General features: G+C 47.6%; 1 protein-coding gene across 2 annotated transcripts in view; it reads right to left on the reverse strand.

The window, feature by feature from the left end:
* Positions 1-8,979: 8,979 nt before the first annotated feature.
* The window catches only part of trabd2b (TraB domain containing 2B), a 35,079-nt gene continuing 22,263 nt past the window's right edge, over positions 8,980-21,795 (reverse strand). Inside the window, exons 3-7 of one of the 2 annotated variants that reach the window (XM_028961090.1) lie at positions 21,103-21,249; positions 17,624-17,798; positions 11,671-11,761; positions 10,049-10,273; positions 8,980-9,414 (exon numbers count right to left, since the gene is read on the reverse strand). In XM_028961090.1, the coding sequence (XP_028816923.1) occupies positions 9,204-9,414; positions 10,049-10,273; positions 11,671-11,761; positions 17,624-17,798; positions 21,103-21,249 (849 nt within the window). In that variant the 3' untranslated portion in view covers positions 8,980-9,203. Of the gene's footprint in view, positions 9,415-10,048; positions 10,274-11,670; positions 11,762-13,252; positions 14,307-17,623; positions 17,799-21,102; positions 21,250-21,795 lie in introns of those variants that run through there. The other variant, XM_028961091.1, reaches the window with a different exon arrangement.

The following is a 21,795-nucleotide window of genomic DNA, read 5'->3' on the forward strand; positions in this document are numbered from 1 at the left end:
TCAGCCGGCAGTTTCCTCTGGGATGGTGTGTGTGTGCGAGCGAGCGAGAAATAGGCAGAGCGCGGTTTTTGAAATATGAAGTATGGGTTGTGTGTGTGTGTGTGTGGGGGGGGTGATGGCGCCTTTGATCACGGCGCCTGGAGGGAGGGTCTCCTTGATCATGCAGGATGGGGGTCGGTCCTCCTCGCGGCTTGGACGGTTTTACACCTGTTGATCCGGCCGCCGAGAGCCGCAAGAAGAAAGAGCGGATCGCCGATATAAACACGCGGGAAAGGAAATTTCACAAAGTGAAAACCAAAATTATTTAAAAGTTTTTTTAGATGGTGTTCCAATAATATAATTATCTAATATAACTCTCTGATTGAAATGAAATCAAATACATTGGAGCTTTGAAACACGAGAAAGTTAAATCTTCAAAAGCTTCACACAGACACACACACACTCTCTCTCTCCTGCTGCTCTGCCGTTTATTGGTCTTAACGCGCAGCAACGGAAAATTCGATTTGACTAAAAAAAAATGAATAACAGGCCGAGCCAGGCGCTCTGTGTGTGTGTGTGTGTGTGCGTGCCCGCCCCCCACGTAACACTTTCTTCCTTCTGCAGATCTATGCAGGTAATTATTATAAATTAAAAGCAGTCGTCCCCCCCCCCATTAAAACGGAATGAAAGAATGGAACTGCTGGCGGCGGAGTTTAATAGAGTCCGTGTCGTTTATTTTACAGACATCCCTGCTTCTAAACGCCCGTCCCAGCACCCGAGTCCCTGGGGATGCCGGCGGAAGGTCCGTGGCGTCAGAGTCGCCGCGAGAAATGTGTCAAAACCGTAAATAATATTTTGTTTTAATGCTTCACACACCCTCCAAAGTAAATGCGAGCGTTCTTGTGTATTGAATTGAAGTGCGCCAATTATCTCGGGCAGGTTCCCACCGCATTGAGCTGGCCAGCGGGACCTCCCGTGTCCTGCCAGCCACAACACCGGGCGCGGCGCAGGCGGCGTGTGGGTAAACAGGCGCATGAAAGGCAGCGGGGAGCCGGGCCAGCTCTCCCTTTCGGGGCCTGACCTCCCGTTTCAGACTCGGGAGTGCGTGTCACAAAAGCGAGCAGATGGCCCCCGGCTCCCCGCTTCTGGCGCCCCCGCGTTCCACGGCGACCCGGCTCTGAAGAGGAGCTTCGCCGTAACTCGCCGCCTTCCGCTGAGTTAAGGCACGTCACGCGTCCTCCATTAACAGCAGCTATACGCCCCTCATGCGCACAACACATAAAGCGTCCTGTTCTGTTGTCCCCAGAAGACCGCCAGGCACGCTGGTTCGAGTGACGGGGCCGAGGGGAGCGCCGGGGCCGGGGCTCCCACTGCATTAGGCAGTAATGGGTTTGGGATGACCTAAACGATTTGCTGACTGGGACAATAAATCTGTTGTGTGTTTCTTGGCATGCCAAGGGGGGGATTACTAGTTGTCGCGCACAAAGGAATGCAAATTGCAAGCCAAACTGTTGGAGAGGCCTTTGGAAGAGGCTGCCTCCTCGGAGTGTTTGAGCCGATCCCCCCTTCTCTTTATTTTATGTTTTTCTATTAGTTCTAATAACTGCTAAGGGTCTGGAAGTAGCCACTGTATTCATCCCAAATCAATGGATTACCCACAGCAGGCCCTGCGGACCCCCATTTGCATTCCTCTGGAAAATCCACGCTGAGAGGTGACCGGCAGGACAATGCCGCTCATTTAAATAAAACCCTTCAGGTCCAAATCGAACCCGAACGAACACAGCGCCGAGGTGTTTTTCTGCCGCACCATCGTTTATGAGGCTAAGTGGCAACTATTTGCCTAAAGAATCTGAGCGGTTTTGGCCTAATGAGATTATTAGGATGTTCACACTATTCATTATAATCGAAGAGAAAAAATGTGAATCTCTATTATCATTCAGACCTGTCTGTACTGGAGTAAAATATTCTGTTCATTTTTAATTCCATTTTTTTTCTTTCTCATTATTAAGACATTTATTATTGATTAATTACTCATTGATTAATGTATTCATTTGCCATATATATATATATATAGGTGTGTATGTGTGTGTGTGTGTGTGTGCCAAATGAATATATATATATATGAAATTACAACACCAATTCTGTCATTGGAAGTGTAAAGTTTCAGTTCCTGCATCTGTGATTTATCTGACACTGTCCTGTATTCAACACCGCCCCCCACTGGCCAGTGTAGACAGTGCGACTCCTCCCGGCTGCTCTCCCAGAGCCATCACCTCTCGGCTCACCAGTGGTGTCCCATCCCTCCCAGGCCTTCCAGTGCGACTCTGGACACTCGTAAAAACTCCGGCCAGCTGGGGATTTAAATCTTCACTTCCTCTTCACTTTGCTCTTTACCTGTACACTATAAATGATTTTGGCAGCCTGTCTTCATTGTATTTTTAGTCTAGTTTTTGCGTCAAGCTGTCATTTTAGTCTTTTTTTTTTAGTCTAGTCAAGTTTCAATCGACTGAAAGTCTGAGAATTTTAATTTAGTCTGACTTATTTTAGTCAGAATTACCCACGACTATTTTAATCTAGTTTTAGTCAATGAAAATTGTATTTACTTTTAGTAATACAATTCTACTTAACCCAGTCAACGTAATACAAGTACGGACATTATTTAATATTATAGAATATTATTTTTATTGTTACCTTATAGACTCAGGACGCTTCGTCTTTGTCTCTCAGCCATCTGCTGACCCGCCACAAACGTCCTGAAATGGAAATAAAGCGTGATTGCGAATTGAGGAAGTGACATCATCTGTGACCAAATTGGAGACACATGAAACAGAAATACTGCATATAAATAATAACGTTGTGTTTGTTTTTTTCGTCGGCGAAAATGAGACATTTTACAGTTTTTATTTTGCAAACCACATTTGGTCTCGTTTTTATTCCTCAACAATGTTACAGGATATATTTCGTTACAGTTATTGTCACATGACCAGCATTCACGTTGCACCTCGTCTCGTTTCCATCACATCGTAAAGGTTCGTTTACAAAGTTTATTTTTTTTGGTCAAAATTTTGTGTTTAATGCATTTAATATAAATTGATAACCAGGATTAGTTTTAAAATTAAAATTGCGAAAACTCCGATAACATAAATATCATTATGCTGTAATTTTTTTTTTTTAATTTTTTTTTGCTGAGTCTGACCACCTCCTGTCCTCCCCTGTACCGGCGCAGAGTAGAAATCGCGCTCCGTCGTAATTAAAGAACAACATTATCTCAGAGGCTCCTCGCGTCTCGGTTCGCGACTCGGCTCTCCCAGGCCGCCCGGTCCGTGGCAGTGGCAGTAAACCGGCCTGTCACATGCGGGAGTTGCAGCAACGTTTTACAGCCGCCCGCTCTGGGAGAAGAGCGCTCACAATAAACATTTTAACAGGCCGAGTGTTGCATCACACCGAGAACCATTATTCTCAGACGGACGTTAAAGAGGCCTGAGTGGCGCTGATGTCACCTGTAAAGTCAACACTCAGGCACAAGGCCACAAGAGTCGGTCATCTGCTGCTGGTATCACCTACGGGACATGAACCTTCATGTCAGCGCCCAAAATACTGAAGTTCCTGCACAATCTTCGCGCTTCTGGACCCGTTTCTGGAGAGAGTAGGATGAGATTTCACACCCTGTTTCATCTGTTTGTTACCTTTCCTGCATTTATGGTTTAATATTTTTCAGTTCTTGAGGATATTATTATTGAAGTGTGGACGCACCTACCCCGTGGTGATTATGGAGATTAAGATGGAGGTATTTTGAAGAATCCAATGATAGAAACATATTTAGTATTTGTAGAATCAGGAGAAAGTGAAGCATGTTTGATGAATCAGATTTTTCCTTTGATTTTGATTTTTTTTTTTACATTCATGGCGGCTTTGTTCACTATCGTCTTCATGAGTGAATGAGAAGAAAGTGTTCAGCATGAACCCTCAGGACTGGTTGAAACTGTCCCCGTTGTCGGAGATTTTTCGTTTATTACATAACCTCACGTGTGTTATTTCGTAGTCCTGCGTCTTCAGTTTTATTCTATAGTGTAAAAAATGCAAGATCCATAAATTCAAATACAGGATAAAAAGAATAAAACTACAGACAAAAGCTGTAAACAACGTTTTAAAAATAAATGACTGTAGTAATAGTAATAAAAAAAGATTTTGGGGAGGGCTTGTTGCTGGTCAGCCCTCCCGGCAGCCATGAGTGCCGATCCACAGTCCCATGATGCTCTGGGCTTCTGAAATCCGGACTCGACTCCCATTGGCTGCAGCTCCCACCGGATTGGTGTAATACATCTGATTCCATCCATTTCTGGGGGGCTCAGCGGCAGGTCGCCCCGGTAACTGGACCCCAGTCCGGCTGCCCGTCATTCATTCGCTCCTGGAGAGGCAGGTGGGAGTCGCCGGCGCTCCCCTCCCGCCGTCTCCCTGAATTGGTCAATTTGCCTCCTTTTCTTTTTTCGCCCTCCCACTCAGGGACGGCGAATCCCATAAAACCGCTCACTTACAGAGCCGCACGGAGGTCAGTGTTACACAAACACAGCCCCCTCCGTCCTGGAGGGACCCGGAGAAGTCAGCCATCACGGCCGGGCCACGAGTTCAGGATGCGGACTGTGTGTGTGTGTGCGTGTGTGAGAGCTGTTTGTTTGTTTGTTTGTTTGTTTGTTTACCAACGGAAACAAACAAGTGATCGTTGAAGGTGAGGAGATGGAGTCGGGGAGCATTCTCCGGTAAACAGTAACTTGTTTAAGATCTGTGTGTGGGCACAGCGAGCGTATTCGAACAGTTTCTGTGTGTGTCTCTCTCTATGTTTGATGTGTGTGTGTGTGTGTGTGTAACTGTACTCCCATCACTCCTAGGTGCAGGCTGACCGTAGATGTTGACCTTTGACCACATTAACGTCTTTATTACTGTCTTCATCTCCATTCATCATCGTCATTATTAGCTGCAGCAGCAGGAGTCACCCAGAGGGAGAGGGAAGGGGGTGGAGCTAACAGTGAGGATCAGCAGAAAGGGGTGTGTGTGTGTGAGATAGTGGAGGATGAAATGCCCGGAAAATTGCGTTCAAGATGAAGGGCTATAGAAGGACAGAAAGGTGTGTGTGTGTGTGTGTGTTGAGTAGGTGGCTAGTATGATGGCTGCAGGCGCGTCTCCCGTGAGCTGATGGGGGGGCGGGGCCTTTCTTTACGAGACGCTCCTCTCGGGTTTAAGAGCTTCCTGGCCTTGGGGTTACCTGGATACCTGCGAGGGCAGAGGAGGTTAATGAAGCCTCAGATCTGTGTATCTGTTTAAAAAGTGTGTGTGTGTGAAGTGTGTGTGTGTGTGTGTGTCTGTGTGTACGCATCCTTAGGAGTCTGAAGTTCATTCCCGTGTTGCTCATTAAAGGGTTCGAGGCCAGTCGCAGTCCCATGATCCTCTTTAATGGTGAATGGATGATTGGGGCATGCAGGAATATTTTGTATTTTTCTTAAAAAAAAAATTCTCACCCCGAGGTTTGACCTTGATGTGTGTGTGTGTGTGTGTGTGTTTGTTCAATGGCAATTTAGCTCCATTTAGCTGAGCAGACAACTCTCTCTCACACACACACACGAACACTCTGTCCTATTAGCAGTGTTTGAGCAGATCTGATGCGGGTCCATTTGACCTCCACCTTCTCCCTGACCTCCAATGCGCTCCCCAGAGAAATTAGGCTGAGGTGTGTGTGTGTGTGTGGTTCTGGGTGGCTGTCTGACTCCGTGCAAACAGTGATGGTCAAACACACACCGCCCCTCCATCCCTGACCCCCGTCCGTCTGTCTATCTCTTTCTTCCTTATTCTCTTTCTGTCTGCTCATTCTCTGTATTCATTTATGAAAACCGCTTCTAAACACGAACCACTATAGAAATAATTCAAGTAACTAATCCGTTTTTATTTCTATTATTTCTATTTATTTCCTATATTTATCATTTTTAATTTTGCAGAATCACTCATTCTAAAATAAGTTAACTTTTGTTTCTGTTACGGTTTCAGTAATAAAACAGTTATAACAGCTTAAAAACCACATTGTGAGCAATAAAATACATCATTCCTTCTCTAATAAATAAATTCCACAGTCATTACCCAGTGTCATCTTTAGGTTGGTTAAAATGCCTTTTTTATTTGTATTTATTTGTTCTTCTTTCCCAGGTATCACACAAAAATGCAAAAAAAAAATTAATTGAAAAAGAAATCAAAACCATTTAATAACGACAAAGCATTTTAATCAGACAAATATTGAACAATTGAAGGCGAGTGTTTGTTAAAGTCTATTCTGTATTTTTGGTCCACCGCAGCAGAGCTGGACCAGTAGGCTGGAACAACAGGACCCAGTTGGAACCGGAGGGGACGTGAGCAGAGATATTCCAGTGCTCAGTGTAAATATTACTCAAACTCAAAGGGCTTCCAGAAAGCAGCTGTGTGTGTGTGTGTGTGTGTGTGTGTTAAAGCAGGCCCCTTGTGCTGAAATAAATATTTTGGAAGACGGGACGAGTGTGTTTTGAGCGCGGAGAGGCAGCGTGGAGGTGAGGGCGCCGCGTTTCGCAGGTTTTTGCGACGCTTCAGCGCTTTATTATTCAGAACAAGGAGCACTTCACATGCGGGATGGCTTCTCTTTGATATCGACAGCAGCTTCAGGGAGAGTGCACTCAAAAACAGACGGCGGCAAATTTATTCTTAAAAAAAAAAAATAGTTGCACGCTGGCCCGGCTGCGCATGCGAGGAGCTTTGATGATCCGGTGACACTCCACGGCGTAATGAAAAATGGTAATTACACACACACACACACACACACATGAAAGCCCGAAAACAAATCTGACTTTCTACAAAGATCCCCTCGGCGACGAACTCCCCTTTCTACTCGGCCCGGACGCACAAAGCGCCCGGGCCATCGTCTGACCCAAAAATGGTTCGGGGGGTAAAAGGTTTACTGATTAACAACCGCGCATTGTTCCCTCCCGACATGAAGCCGGACGATTGCGGCAACTAAGAAGCTGTTAAAAAAGAAAGTTTGTCATTGGCCCGGCAGCCATGCGGCTCGGGGCGAGACAAAGGTCACGTCCACATTCAAGAAAGACGAATTAACCGCCTGATATTAACCCAGAAACACGCGTGCATGTAAATTACAAAGTAAAGCCATTACTCTCCGGAACATTCTCATGTCCGGGTGGGAGAATGGTGGGATACCCTTCCTACAAAACAAAATGTCGCACAGAAGTCATGATTATCCACTAAGATTTTTAATGCTGATTTTACCGTGATTTCGATGAATTTTCGTGCCGATTACGTCTTGAATAAGGAGGCACGTGGATCTCGAGGCCCTAAATCCCGTTTACCAGAGGTGACTTTTAACAACTTCCTCATCTCCCCCGTAAGTCAGGTCAGCTTGTCTGGCACCTGATCCTCTCCAGCTCGAGGTGACCCCGCCGAGCCTTAACCTTGGACCCCCCTCCCCTGCGCACACACACACACACACACACACACACATACACACATCCCACCCGGCGCTGGGCTTGAATGGTGCAAGGGAGGCGGCTGTGTCTGTGTGTGTGTGTGTGGTGGGGGGGACATTATATGCCTTAACATGACTGGCAAATCCAGCGCGGTTAAACAAACTTAACCTTCATTTGTGAAACAGTACAAATCAAAGGGCAAAAAACGGCTTGTGCAAGTAATTACTGGCCGGGGAAGGAAGGATGAGGGGAGGCGAGGGCGCCGGAATACCAATCGTTTAAGAGGAAAGGGGGCATTTTTAATGAGTTTGCCCAGAAATTGATTTTCCTGTGTAATCTTTTATTTATATGCGTCTACTGATCTCTTCCTGGCACAGCCAGGGGTCAGTCAGGACCCCCACTCCGCCTAACAAGGGCCCACAAGCTCGGGGAAAATGGTATTTTAGCAAAGGCAAACATTGTCCTGTCTTGGCTTAAGGGGCGAAATAGCTGTTTATTTTTAAACTTGCTCCCCTCGGCCGACCAGGAACTTTCCCCACAGGAAGTGAAAAGGTTTTCTTGTGTACTTGTGTGGCAAGTTTCCTTTATTATGCAGAAATGGTAAATGGACGGGTTACTACAGTTTAAAAGAACAGATTAGAAAACAAATGTTTCTGTTATGCAACATCCATAAAAATGCTCTTTGCCTCGTATATTAAATCTGGTTGTAAAGCGATATTTTGTGATGGTGGCGCAGAGCTGGCTTTCCGAGCAGTAAAAAGTGGGGGCAATTCTTTATGGACTGAAAACGGACAGAATTATGCACACGTAGAGAACATGCTTGTATTATGATTTATTTGTATTATGATTTTTTTTGTTCTCGTACTGCCACCTGGCGGTGATGCACAGAACTGACCTTTTTTTTTTTTTTTTTTGCCCAGTGCTGCTGTGCAAAAAAAAAAATCTCTATTCCTCATAACAACAACATGGATTTCTTATTTAGCCCATAATCACATACAGTACGTCTCAAAGGGCCCTACAGTTGACAACCCCACACTTGACCCTTCTGCACACAAGGAAAAACTCCACACAAAAAGGAGAGAAAAGAAAGGAAGAAACCTTGGGAAGGAGTGATACAGGGAGGGACGCCCTTCCAGGGTAGAGTGAGCCTGCAAGTGGTGTCAGTGCACGGTTGGTGAATGTCCAATAAGAGGAAAAGTCCTACAGTTGTAGACGTGGAGAAGTGTAAAGTGTTGTCCAGTGTCATTGTGTACATTACGTGTCTATTATGATGCTACATAACTCACAAACGCTTTTTTTTTGTGGGGACCGTTACAGCGTTTCTGCTCTTAGAAGACCATGGGTTCATGGAGAACATTCTGGACAAGGCTTTTATTACTCAGTACTTTATTTCCATTTTCAGCTATTGACAATTGCATGAAAATATACTCTCTTAAGTAATAATAAATATACAATATTTCTTTATGAACAAAATGCACAATTTACACAAAGTCAGTTTTTTTACCGCCAACGTTCTGTATATCAGTGACTTTATCTTAAATTCTAAACGTTATTTAGTTTTCCTTATTAATGTTAATTTCTTGTGATAAATATTTATTCTTAAGAGCAATTTTTTTTTTAAGAAAAACTAAATTCACAATTCCAATCAATACAGATTAATACAGTTGCAGATTTGGTTTCTGCAACTCCTGCACCGTGAAAACGGACGTGTGTGTGTGCGCCCCCCTGTGGTCAGGTGAAGGTGAACAGCATGTGTATGAGGAGTCCGGCCAGCAGCCAGGTGCTGGGTGTGGTGCAGCCGGCTGCCTTGAGGGAGGGGGGCTGGCTGGTGGTGTGGGCGTGGCTGTAGGGGAGGGTCCGCCTCTGCTGCCTCTGGTGGGTGAGGTGGGGCTCCACTGTCACGTATCCGTTTGTCAGTCTTCCGTTCGGTGGAGGAGTGGTACTGGGGACAGTAAATGACGATGACACGCCCTTTTAATACACGCCCTTTTAAAATATCATATTCATATAATTTACATTTACAGCATTTATCAGACGCCCTTGTCCAGAACGACTTACAATCAGTAGTTACAGGGACAGTCCCCCCCTGGAGACACTCAGGGTTAAGTGTCTTGCTCAGGGACACGATAGTAGTAAGTGGGATTTGAACCCGGGTCTTCTGGTTCACAGACGAGTGTCTTACCCACTAGTGTCTTACCGCTAGTGTCTTCTGGTTCACAGACGAGTGTCTTACCGCTAGGCCACCACCCATATCATCATTTTAGTCACTATTATTAAGACTAGTGGGGCAGTGGTGGCCTAGCGGTTAAGGAAGCCGCCCCGTAATTAGAAGGTTGCCGGTTCGAATTCCGGTCCGCCAAGGTGCCACTGAGCAAAGCACCGTCCCCACACACTGCTCCCCGGGCGCCTGTCATGGCTGCCCACTGTCACCAAGGGTGATGGTTAAATGCAGAGGACAAATTTCACTGTGTCACCGTGTGCTGTGCTGCTGTGTATCACAAGTGACAATCACGTAACTTTTTAGTGAGCCGTTTTAATAAAAATTACCATTTGATGTGTGTGTGTGTGACGCTCACCTGTCGCCAATGCGCACCCACAGGTCGCTGAAGAGCCGCATGCGGCCGCCTGCGCGGTGGTCATTGTGGGGTCTCTTGCGTCGCCCAAACTCCTCCAGCTGGGTCAGGCTGTCCGGCTGCAGCATGTGGGGAAGCCCGGGGGTCTCGGACTCCCACCTGGTCGCCGGCGACTCGCCTTCCCCGCCGCTGAGCTGCGTGGTGGTGTCCTCTGGCCGCGTCCAGCCTCTAACGACACACACACACACACACACACACACACACACACACACACACACACACACACACACACACACACACGCGCCTTGGTTAGCAACAGCACTGTGCTGGTAAAAGAGCGGTTTTTACTGGGTTGTCTGTGTGTACGTGTGTGTGTGTGGTTGTGTGATGTTCGCGTTTCAGTCGGTAAATGATCGGTCAGCAAACACGAACTTCCAATTTATAGTACCTTGGTCTACATTTACATTTACGGCATTTACCAGATGCCCTTATCCAGAGCGCCTTACAATTAGTAGTTACAGGGACAGTCCCCCCCTGGAGACACTCAGGGTTAAGTGTCTTGCTCAGGGACACGATGGTAATAAGTGGGGTTCGAACCTGGGTCTTCTGGTTCGTAGGCGAGTGTGGTACCCGCTAGGCTACTACCACCCACAGTACCTGTCCTTTCTGTGCGATTCGCTGCTTGTAAATGAGTTCCGGTGGTTTGGCATGTTGTAAATGGTTATTTGGTTCGTAAATCATCGGCCACCGTCGTCAGGCGATGATGGGGTGGTGAAACGGAGGATAGCCTCTGCCGATTTGTGTTTTCCCTTTCCGTAATATTCCAGCACTCGTAAGTGTGCATAGAAAGGCGGGCTTTTAAAAAGCTGGGATTCTGGCGTGAGTTCGGTTTACGTGCTCCGCCCTCGCTCGTAATTTTTCCGTTAACGCGCCGCCGTTCCGCTGCCAGGCCTGCGCCGGGCCTGCCAGCAGAGGGCTTCGCGTGAGAAGCCCCGACTCCCCGGCCAGGAGGCAGATGGGCGCGGCCCGCGCGTGAACTGGCAGTGCCAGGTGCTCGGCAGGTTGGCGCCGGGATCAAAGCTCAGCATGGCCACGCCGTAAAACGCTTTCAACTCGATCCCAGTCGTGCACATCACCTACGCGAGACCTCTAGATGATCATTATTATGGACCATGTGAGTGTGGAACTGAATGAATGTTGCATGTGTGTGTGTGTGTGTGTGTGTGTGTGTGTGATTGGGAATAAGTGGTTATGGAAAGTGAGTGAGATGGTCCCCGATAGTTTCCTGTGGAGATGCGGGACATTATTTTATTTTTACTGTTGAATATGAACAGCATGACTATCAAAAAAAAAAAACCCAGCTTGTGTCTGGAACATTGTCCCAAACCTCTCTTGGCTACGGCCTTTTGTAAAGGCTGGGGGACCTGATCCATGGAGGGTCGGTGTGGGTCACTCACTGAGGCTCCTCCCACGCCTCAACAAAACGTTTTTATTGGCTCAGTGAGAGGTCACGCCTAAGACCCGGACCGGCCCTGGCCCTCCAAGGATCGGGTTTCTGCATTTTTCTTGATAAACTGAGTGTGGTGAACAGAGGAAGGTGGTGATGAAGTGGACTCTGCACTCACGCTGTGATTGGCTCCTCGGCGGGCGTGTGCTCCACCTCGTAACCCTCCTGCCTCAGGATGTCCAGCACGCTGCGGTTCCCCAGGAAGTGACCTGGTGGCAATCGGGACAGGGGGTCACCTCACCAGGTCTACACTCGCCAGACCCCGCCCCACCGATCACAGGGTGCACTCGTTCCGTGAATAATTGGGGGGGGGGCCTTGTGGGTAATACACACGTAATTCCTGCACTGTGGCACATCAAACGCACGGGGCCGGCGGGCCGCTGATGAAAGGTGTTTTATTTCTGCGAAACCGCCGATAATCTTGCGCGTCACTCAACCCAGCAATAACGGCTAATGCCCCCCGACATGGCGCTCCCGCCCCGACTTATTACCGCCATGCTGACAATCCCCGCGCCCCGTAATTAGGATTATTTCACCTATCGGCCGCGGCAAGGAGGCAGCTGCACTTTCTTGGCTGCGGACTTCAAAGGCCTCTGATGCGCCGGCAGCGAGAGTGGAGACGCTGGGTCACGTGGTGCTGGCCACGTCCCACCCCCCCTCCTCTGCTTTTGATACTTTATCATTGTTCTTGTGATGGGCTATTTGCCTTCTGTACTTTAACTTGTTCCGAGGTTCTTCTGTTCTCCTACTTTATGGTGGCCCATAAATGATCCAGTGCCAGAGGAAGTCATTTGCTGGGCATAATTAGGGGAACCATTGGAACATCTCAGGATGCACCACAGAACTTGCCGTAAAGCACACCGGACTCAGATCTCATGGTTTTTTTTATCTGCTGACCATTTAGAACACGAAGGTTCCAAAATCCAAAAGCATTCATGGGCTATGAAGAATGTATTTGTAGAATCTATAGAGAAGCCTTTATTTTAGAGGGGTGGAGCTTTCTGGACCCACTGAGTTGCATGATTCCATGCAGTCCCCTGGACGTCCGGATCATCTCCTGGTCGCATTTTTCTCTCGGTTCTAGGTTCCCTCTCTGCTCTGACGGCTCCAGACAAACACACACTCTGCTGTGGAATAAATCTGGGAGAGGATCAGACATGGAGCTGTGGGTGAAGAAGATGGTGCTGATGTGTTGTGCCTGTAATGGGAGAAACATTCTAAATGTTTAAATCGATAGCAAAAATCTTTCAAATTTAGTGACTACCGCGTTAAGGAATGGTTGGAAATATTATTCAAATCACATCAGTGGTGAATATATGAATTCCCATTGCCTCTGGGAAATGAATTTTATGGATTTAACAGCACTAGCACAAGGTGTTCACCCGGTGAAATCTGAACTTCTTTTTTAGGTTTTCTGACTTGAAAACATCGCTTTGTGAGATTATTAATATGAGTTTCCCTACCGTTGCCATTCTGCATCACAATTCAGAGAGTGGCAGCTCAGACGGTCTGATCTAGAATTTGTCCCCTTATGACGTCATATGGGGAAAGGTTACCTCCCATTTCTCATGCTTTGTTTGCCCAGAGAATCCCCCCACCTCCCCTAAAACATTATCTCCACCGACAGTCGTGGCTTCCAAACGTATGAAGCATTGCAGTTGCTTGGTGATTGGATGTTAAAATGAGCACAAATGTATTTTTTTAGTTCCGTCACACAAGACTCTGAAGAACCCGCGGGTTCATTTTATTTTTTCAGGAAAAACGCAGACTCGACTTCCTATCTGAGCCCTGGTCCCCAGGGGCTCCTTAAGGGATTTTTCTGCACCGGCCCCCCACCTTCAAATATTTAGACTGTTGCCGGGTGCTGGTACCTGACAGGACAAACTGCCACTGTTGAGAATTAACCTTGGTGTGTGTGTTTGTGTGTGTTTGTGTGAGAGAGAGAGAGAAAAAGAGAGAGGGATTGTAATTTCATACATTCATCCCTCTAACAAGTCCCTGTTTCAGTGCTGAGATGGTCCCAAATGAAGGAGTCTCTCGATTCAAAGTCACCCTTATCGCACCCATCGCGTCCCTCCTTCACCTTCCTTTACTAAACTTCCTCTCCTCCATCGTCCAGAGCCTCATCTTACCTTCTCCCTGTTAACCCCTCCACCCCTGGGACCCCTGACGTTCCTCCAAATCAGTTGGATTAATAGTGATGGAAACTCCATTGAGTAATGATGCATGTAATAACAGGTCTGTTACGAGGAACACAGATCTAATTAAACTCTGGGAAAGGACTCTAGTGCTCTGACCTTCTGATCCAGGGTCGGTCAGTGTAACGAGTGGAACTTTAGTGGAAGGATCAAAGTGTCCGCAGGTACATTTTTGCCGATCAGCGGACAATTAACATTTTACATTTACACCATTTACCAGACGCCCGTACAAGCAGTAGTGACAGGGACAGTCCCCCTGGAGACACTGTGTCTTGCTCAGTGAACCTGGGACTTCGGCGAGTGTCTAACCCACGAGGCTACTACCACCCCTTGGAGTTTGATTCATGGCTGGAGTGAGTTTTCACATCGCATCTCTTCACTGGTTGCTTTGTGGGTCCAGACAGGCGTGTCAGCGTGTTAGTGACGGGGTGGAGGGGGATGGTGGGAGACAGGGCCTGGTTAGCATCACGCCCGCGAGACATCCTGAAACACGATGGGCCAAAAAGCCGGAAAACTCGGCGAAAGCGCCAGGCCGTCTCCTGGCTCGCGTCTTTTCCTGCTGGGAGTGGAAAGCGAGAGAGAGAGACAGACAGCGTCTGAGCTGGGACGGGATGGAGAGATGGCGTCGGTGCGATAGAGGCAGGAAGCAGCGGGACGCCGGGAGGGATGCCGACAGTCCCCTACACCCAGACAGAAGGAGACGCCGAAACACTTGTGCATAGCTTGTTACTTACACACACACACACACACACACACACACATCGAGCCCGGCACACAGCAACATAACAGCGAGAGGCAACAGAGCGCTCAATCTGCTGCCGGTCGCTTTCAAATGAACATGAACATCCACGTGAAGACACCGTCTTCCGTTGGTCCATGGTCCAGTTCTGATGCTCACATGCCCACTGTGGGAGATTTCGATGTGGATATGGGTCAGGATGGTGATGCACCGTGTGCTCCAACTAGGGAATTAGCAGAAAAGCCGATCTGTACAAGTTGACACCACCAGAGTGTCAACTTGTGTTTTTTTTGTTGTAAATGTCTCGCTCTACGACGGAAGGTGGGAAATACCGATGTTCCCCGGGCGCCTGTCATGGCTGCCCACAGCTCACCAAGTTGATGGTTAAATACAGAGGACACGTCTCATTGTGTCACCGTGTGCTGTGCTGCAGTGTTTCACAATAAAAAAATCACTTCACTTTTACGTATATGTGTGAGCGGCTCGTGTGCGGGACTGAACCTGTCTTCCCTGTTTCGGATTTTCCTGGTTGTGAGGTTTCTGTTCACTTCAGTGCCACAGTACTTTTGTTTTTATTATTTATATCTATATCCTTGACGGGACGTACGCAAGACAGGATGTAAAGGATTGCACATCCGTAGATGGTGGATAAGTTGCTAAAAGAAAAGTCTGAACATCTGACAAGTCAATCTGAAAAAAAGTTGTTAATGCCCCAGTCCTGACACCTTCCTTTCCTTTTTTAACTCTCTTTGGAGAGTTTGTGAGATCCATGCTGAGTTCATGACTTCATATCCGTCTTATACACGTGGATCTCACTTACACCTGTGGTGAATTTGTGGGGATAGTGGCCAAACAGGCAAGGAATAAGACACCATAATGGGAAGGTTGCTGGTTCAAATCCTGAATCGCCAAGGTGCCACTGAGGTCCCCTTGATGAAGGCACCGTCCCCACACACTGCTCCCCGGCGCCATGGGTGATGGTTAGACGCAGAGGACACATTTCATTGTGTCACTGTGTGCTGTGCTGCAGTGAATCACAACGACAGTCACTTCACGTTCACTTGTCAGTGGTCGCTCGGCTGCAGCTGATCAGTGTGGGTGTGCAGAGTGTTCTGGGGACGTTGTGGTTGCTGATGCAGGAAATTCCAGGACACGTTTTCAATGAGTAAGGAACCAGCCAATGAGAACCTGAGGAAAACGGCAAGAGGAACACAGCAGCCTGACGCACTGCTCACCCTCTTGCCTTCTGCTAATGAGCGTGTGTTGTGTGTGTGTGTGTGTGTGTGTGAGTGTGAGAGAGTGTTATATAGTACCATCACTATAGTGTTGCACAATTTCAACTTGTTGGCCGAGTATGTGAGGGATTTGATTCCGCTCGATGGTGCCTCTCAAGAAGAGGGGAAGTGTGTGTGTCTTCGCGAAATACCAATCCTCTTACAACAAAGGCCTGTCAAGTCCAACCCAGAGCCGTGAGTTTTCCACCGCTCTTATTCTTGGATTACTGGATGTACTTGTCATGGGCCACGCTCCCGGTGGTCTGGTCATTTTGCCCAGGCAACAGCGGATCCAGCTTTCCTACAGGGGGCGCCAGCAGCAGTCCGGAAAGAATTGCATAACAGGACGCCGCCGATGGAAATGGTCATTTTCCACTTTTCTACTGTACTCTTGTAAAATGCAGAGCTGGAAGCGGCAGTAATGGAGAAGCCGGCTTTGCCACGCAAGGAATGTGTGTCCTTTAGTGGAGGAATTTTACAGTAAAAGTGCTAATAATCAGAGGAAAATGTAAAAGCGTCACACTTTCTAAAGTAAATCAGTTCTACGGTTCTAGAGTGCGTAAATAAATTCAGTTGTTAATTGGATAAATGTTTTGACACTCACATTAACAGATGTCATTTTTAACAATTTTAACACTTTTAACATGGTTAACTGTATTAATTTGCCAACACGTGAATCATTTCCAGGTTATTGAATGCAGTTGAAACGTTTTCGGAATGTTTAAAACGTTATTTGTCACCAGTTTTGTCTTTCGTCCCAGCAGTCCCCTGCTGAGTGGCGTAGTAACTTGTCTCAGCCATATTCAGCTCAGGGGTTACACGGAGGTCAGTGTTTTACTTCACCGTTGCCTGTACTCATTTTTCCGGGCGGAGCATCAGCCTGATACCGGCGGACCCTTTTACATCCCATTTATTTACCACATTTCCTGTTTCTGATTTCAGAATGACAGCGGAATGAAATGGAAGATCGTTTTAAGTCAAATACTCTCTGATGTGTGTGTGTGTGTGTGTGTGTGTGTGTGTGTGTGTGTGTGTGTGTGTGTGTGTGTGTGTGTGCACTGTTGTTGTTTTGTTGTCTCTCTCCTAAGAAATCTTAAATCTAAGAGGGACGTCTTCAAAATTCAGCAGCTCTGGTTTCCAGCCAACACCACAATGGAATTTTGTTCTTTTTTTCTCCCTCCTCACATGCACACACAGATGTGCGCACACACACACACACACACACACACACACACACACACACACATACACACAGTGTACAGCTGGGTTGGGACTGTTGAAGCCTTGTGGAAACAAAGCTGAAGAAGTGAGCTGCACACAGAGGAAAAACAAGGCAGTGAGCATTAATCACCATGTCCCCTCTCCAAAACACAAACACACACACACACAAACATGCAGGAGACGGCAACTCCCTTCCATAGACACATACGTACACACACACACACACAAGCCCGGTCCCACAGGACACACTGTGTCATAGTGGACACATTAAGAGCAGAAGGCTGGATTGACCACTGAAAATCACAGCTCATACTGAGGGGTGCGTGTTAGGAAGGGAGCTGGCATCTCACTATGGAGTGTGTGTGTGTGTGTACAGGTCTGGGAACCATCGAAGACTTATTGTTGTTCTGCGTTTTCTCATTTATTTCAAAGGAAATTTGCTCATCACTAGCTCACACACACCCAAACACTTCACAACTCACACACTTCATCAGTAGACGTGCTCACTGCAGGCCTCCAGAGACGTTCTTTGCTGCACTAGTGTTTCTGGGTGCAAGGGGCGTCTTCACCGGACCTCCAGCACATAATCCCTGTCCCACCAGGCCAAAATATTAGAACACCGCACTGTGATCCACTCACCTGCCCCGAAGGCGAAGAAGAAGCTTTGGGCGGGGCTGCGCTGCAGGAGGGCGGAGACTCTGCGTGCCATGCGCTCGTTGCGCTTGTAGATGAGCTCCCGGCGGAAGTAGCTGTCGATCTCCAGCGCCGTGGAGCGCTCGTGGGCCGGCAGGGAGCTGTTCACAAAGTGAGGGAGCTGGGGGGGCGGAGAGAGATCAGAATTCGTCCATTAAAGCCCTGATCTGCAGGCGTGGTCCTGAGGCGGTCATCACAGAGATTCTGGCGTCCACTGATGGCACCATGAAATGATCACATTCATCACAGTATTGCAAATGTTGCAAGTATACAATGAAGACCAATATGCAAATATTGCAACCATAACCAAATATTAGACTTTTATGTCTTTAACATAAAATATGTGTAACAGGTAGGGTGATGGTGGCAAATGAGCGATAGAGGGGAGACTGGACTGTGCACTTGCTTTTTTTTTATTTTATTTGATATTTTAGGGAAAATTACCTAGTATTCATGCCAGTTTTATAGATATCATATAGTTTTTGACCATTGTTGACTAAAGATTAGCAAATTTAAATAGTGTGTGAGAGCTGTCAATCTTGCCTATAGCCCCCTCCCCTTTTATACTTTGGTTATAAAATGGAGAGAGAGCAGAATTCGTCCATCAAAGGCCTGAACTGCAGACGTGGTCCTGAGGTGGTCATCACAGAGATTCTGGTATCCACTGATGGCACCATCAAATTATGACTACAAGCTAAAAGCTGTCAATCTCGCCTATAGCCCCCTCCCCTTTTATACTTTGGTTATAAAAACATCATTAAAGTCGCTCCATATCATCAGGGTGTCGGAAATAATGGCACGTAGTTAGTTCCTCCTCTCCAGCATACAGGTCCCCAGCAAGCAGCTACTTCCTGTTTCTCATTGGTTACCCAGATGCTTGATGTCACAGTTCACGGTTGTTGTGCGGGGGGGCGTGGACTCCTCCCCTTGTCGCTGGCATGGCGCGGCGGTGGGCCAGCGGGCGTCGGGCGTGGACCTCGGTATCGGCCTGTCACTGTTTACGTGTGTTTATCCCACAGATTCCTGTTTAATCTCCACATATCATAGCAACTTCGCCCAGCCGGCGCTCGGTCGGGTGCCACTCCGCCCGTCCTCCCCGCCCGCCGCCCTCTTTCAGCCACGCTGGGCCTTTAAAAGGACATGCTCGCTTCTTCAGCCCCTCGTGTGGTTGTTTTAACCTCAAGTGTGAGAGTGAGTGCACCAGGTGTCACGAAGAGAGATTGTGTGTGTGTGTGTGTGTGTGTGTGTATACACGCGTGTACACATGCCCTCTAAAAGGCGCCTTGAGACACTGACAGATGACCTGTTTCGGCCCTGTTTTCTCCCCACACTCCGCTCTCTCACTCCATCACAAGCTTCCTCCCTCTCCCTGTCTCGCTCTTTTTGCACATGACGTGTGTCTCAGTGGGTTTTTCGCTCTCATTCGTGTTTATCTTTCAGGTTAAATTAACGGGGTACACAGCAGGTCATGAAGGGTGTAAAGTGCTCTCTCACGTATTCGCCCTCACTGTGACTTGGGAAGGAAAAACATTATTAATATGCTGATGATCTCTGCTCCGGTTTAACCAAAGGAATAATTCTTAGTTTCTTTTCCACCATTACATTACCTGCTCAGGTACATGAATAAATGGAGAATAAATTGACCGTTTGTGGCTCAGCCAACCAACTGTCTTTAAATTTTTTTATTTTTTTATTTTTGAGTTCTCGTGAAGGGGCGAGGAATATTCCTTGGCCAGTAAACACCTTGTCTGCGGAATGAAACCTTGACCTCAGTGTGGTACCAGGAGGGATATTCAACCGCATCCTGGCGGATTTGTCTAAATTAAGTTTATAGCCAGAAATCCGACTGCACTGGGATCTGACCTCCGAAGGAGCCGGAGCTCTGATATCTGGGCCTGTCGGTTGTAATATGGACATATGGACCTACAAACGTATTGAGAAGTACAATGTCCGCCTGGTCTTCCGCTGTCATCTGCTGATTCCTGCCTTGAGCTGTGGTCTCTTGTTCATAGTGGCACTGAGCACGGTTGCAGTGTGACAGTTTTCATTGTAAAAAGCGCTTCACAAATAACCATGTATTCAATTGATTCAAGCTTCCTTTGCCGTTTCCTGTTTTTTGTAAATTGTTGTAATGTAAGGTGAGTTTGAGGATATATACTCGAATAGAAATGATCTAATGAGGGGGATCTACATAGATCTATTATTATGAACACACAAACTGCAGATCCCATAAAGCAGTTGAATAGTAAGGCTGGTAGTAGCCTAGTGGGTAACACACTCCAGAAGATCCAGGTTCAAATCCCACTTACTACCATTGTGTCCCTGAGCAAGACACTTAACCCTGAATGTCTCCAGGGGGGGACTGTCCCTGTAACTACTGATTGTAAGTCGCTCTGGATAAGGGCGTCTGATAAATGCTGTAAATGTAAATGTAAATGTAAATATGTACAGGAGCAGTTTCCACGGCTTGTGAAGCGGCTCGAAATTCTGTTTTTCGTACTTCGAAGTCACCAGAGCGCCGCACGAGCCGGAACGTAGGGCGCTCAGCCAAGTCTGCACCGCATTACGGGATCAGTAGTTTGTGTGTTATCACCGGGCCAAAATAATAGATCTATGTAAAGCGATCTCGCGGGATGTGGGCCGCGGGCCTCACGCGTGATCTAGAGGGCGCACCGACCGGGTAAATGTGTTGAAATACGGAGTAAAGTGCCGGTCACTGTCATATAAAATGTTTGTGCTGGCCAGTCCAGGGATCCTGAGCAAACCCAGCTGGCCTGCGGTCTGAGGCTTTTAATGAAAACAGAAAAGAAAACAGCTGGGAGGACGGGAGAGGGAACCGAGCGCAGATAACTTATCACAGGAAGCCATTTCCTGCCCCGGCAGGAAATACGGAGTGCCGGGCAGCAGCCTCTCCTCCACTCTCCCCCCCCTCGGCCCTGCCGAGTGGCGGGTGTTGAAATGCATTATCCTCGCCCTCGCCGCGCCGGTGTGATGAAGAGCTGGGGATTAGAGTCCGACCTATCAGGGAGCACCTGCTTCCCAGACTGGGAGTTCAGAGGAGCAGCGATTCATCAGAACGCGCGCTGAAGTTTACATCTGATTCATGACCGTAGCTACACCGTCTGCATATCGAGGGCTGAGCATAACGATATGAAACGATATATTCTTAGTAACAAAATCCAGATGACTTACGTGTTTTGGAACAAAATGAAACGAAATATGTTTTTGAATGCATTTACAGTTACAGAAACTGGCGACTCTCAAATGTAAAGACATCTGTCATTGTAATTCAAAATTCACACGCTGTTCTACTGTCGTCCAGGTGTCGAAAGAAATGAAATGAACCCACAAAGTGTGATCAAAATGTTCCACGTGGTTCTGACCCCTTGACATCTTAATATTGATCTGGGCAGGACGGTCCTGACCTGCGAGGTGTCGTGGTTGAAGATGACGGAGCCGAGGTCTCCGCAGTTGTAGTGCATGATGAGGTCCTCGGTGGTGAAGGCGCCCGGCAGGGTGCCCGCCCGGGCGCTCTCGTGCTGCAGCAGCGTCTGGTTCAGCGCGAACAGCACCTGCGAAATCCCATCGTCAGTCAGTAAGCAGACACACACACACACACACACACACACTCTATTTATAACATGACACCTCATATAATGGCTGGCGGGCGGGAGGTACAGTATGAAAAACACTACAGGACAAATGGCCCAGCTCCAGCCGTACTGTAGAGAAGACGGAAAAAGGTAGAAAGAGACGAAAAGAGGGAGAGTGGCCTTTTAAAAACGACTCTCTGTGGGACCGCGCGCCGCAAATTTACGGCCTCCATTAAAATCAAAAAGTAAACCCTCTTTAGACAGAATTTATGGCGTGCAGCAGCAGCGACGGGGCAGCCGGGCCAGACGCTCCCGCCCCCTCTGTTCCTACGCCACCCCTGACTGGCCGCCCGGCCCGGGTCCAGCTGTCCATCACTCTTGAACGTTCTGACAGGGGAAGCAAGTGAGCACGTTCTTTATTTGATTTATTTATTTATTTTTATTCTATTGCACACAGCCACACGTTGCGGCCCTAAAATCACTCCTGTCCTATCACAAGCGCATTACGTTGCTCATATGCAGGCC

This window comes from Denticeps clupeoides, chromosome 19, assembly GCF_900700375.1.
Source record: "Denticeps clupeoides chromosome 19, fDenClu1.1, whole genome shotgun sequence".
Classification (NCBI taxonomy): domain Eukaryota; kingdom Metazoa; phylum Chordata; class Actinopteri; order Clupeiformes; family Denticipitidae; genus Denticeps; species Denticeps clupeoides.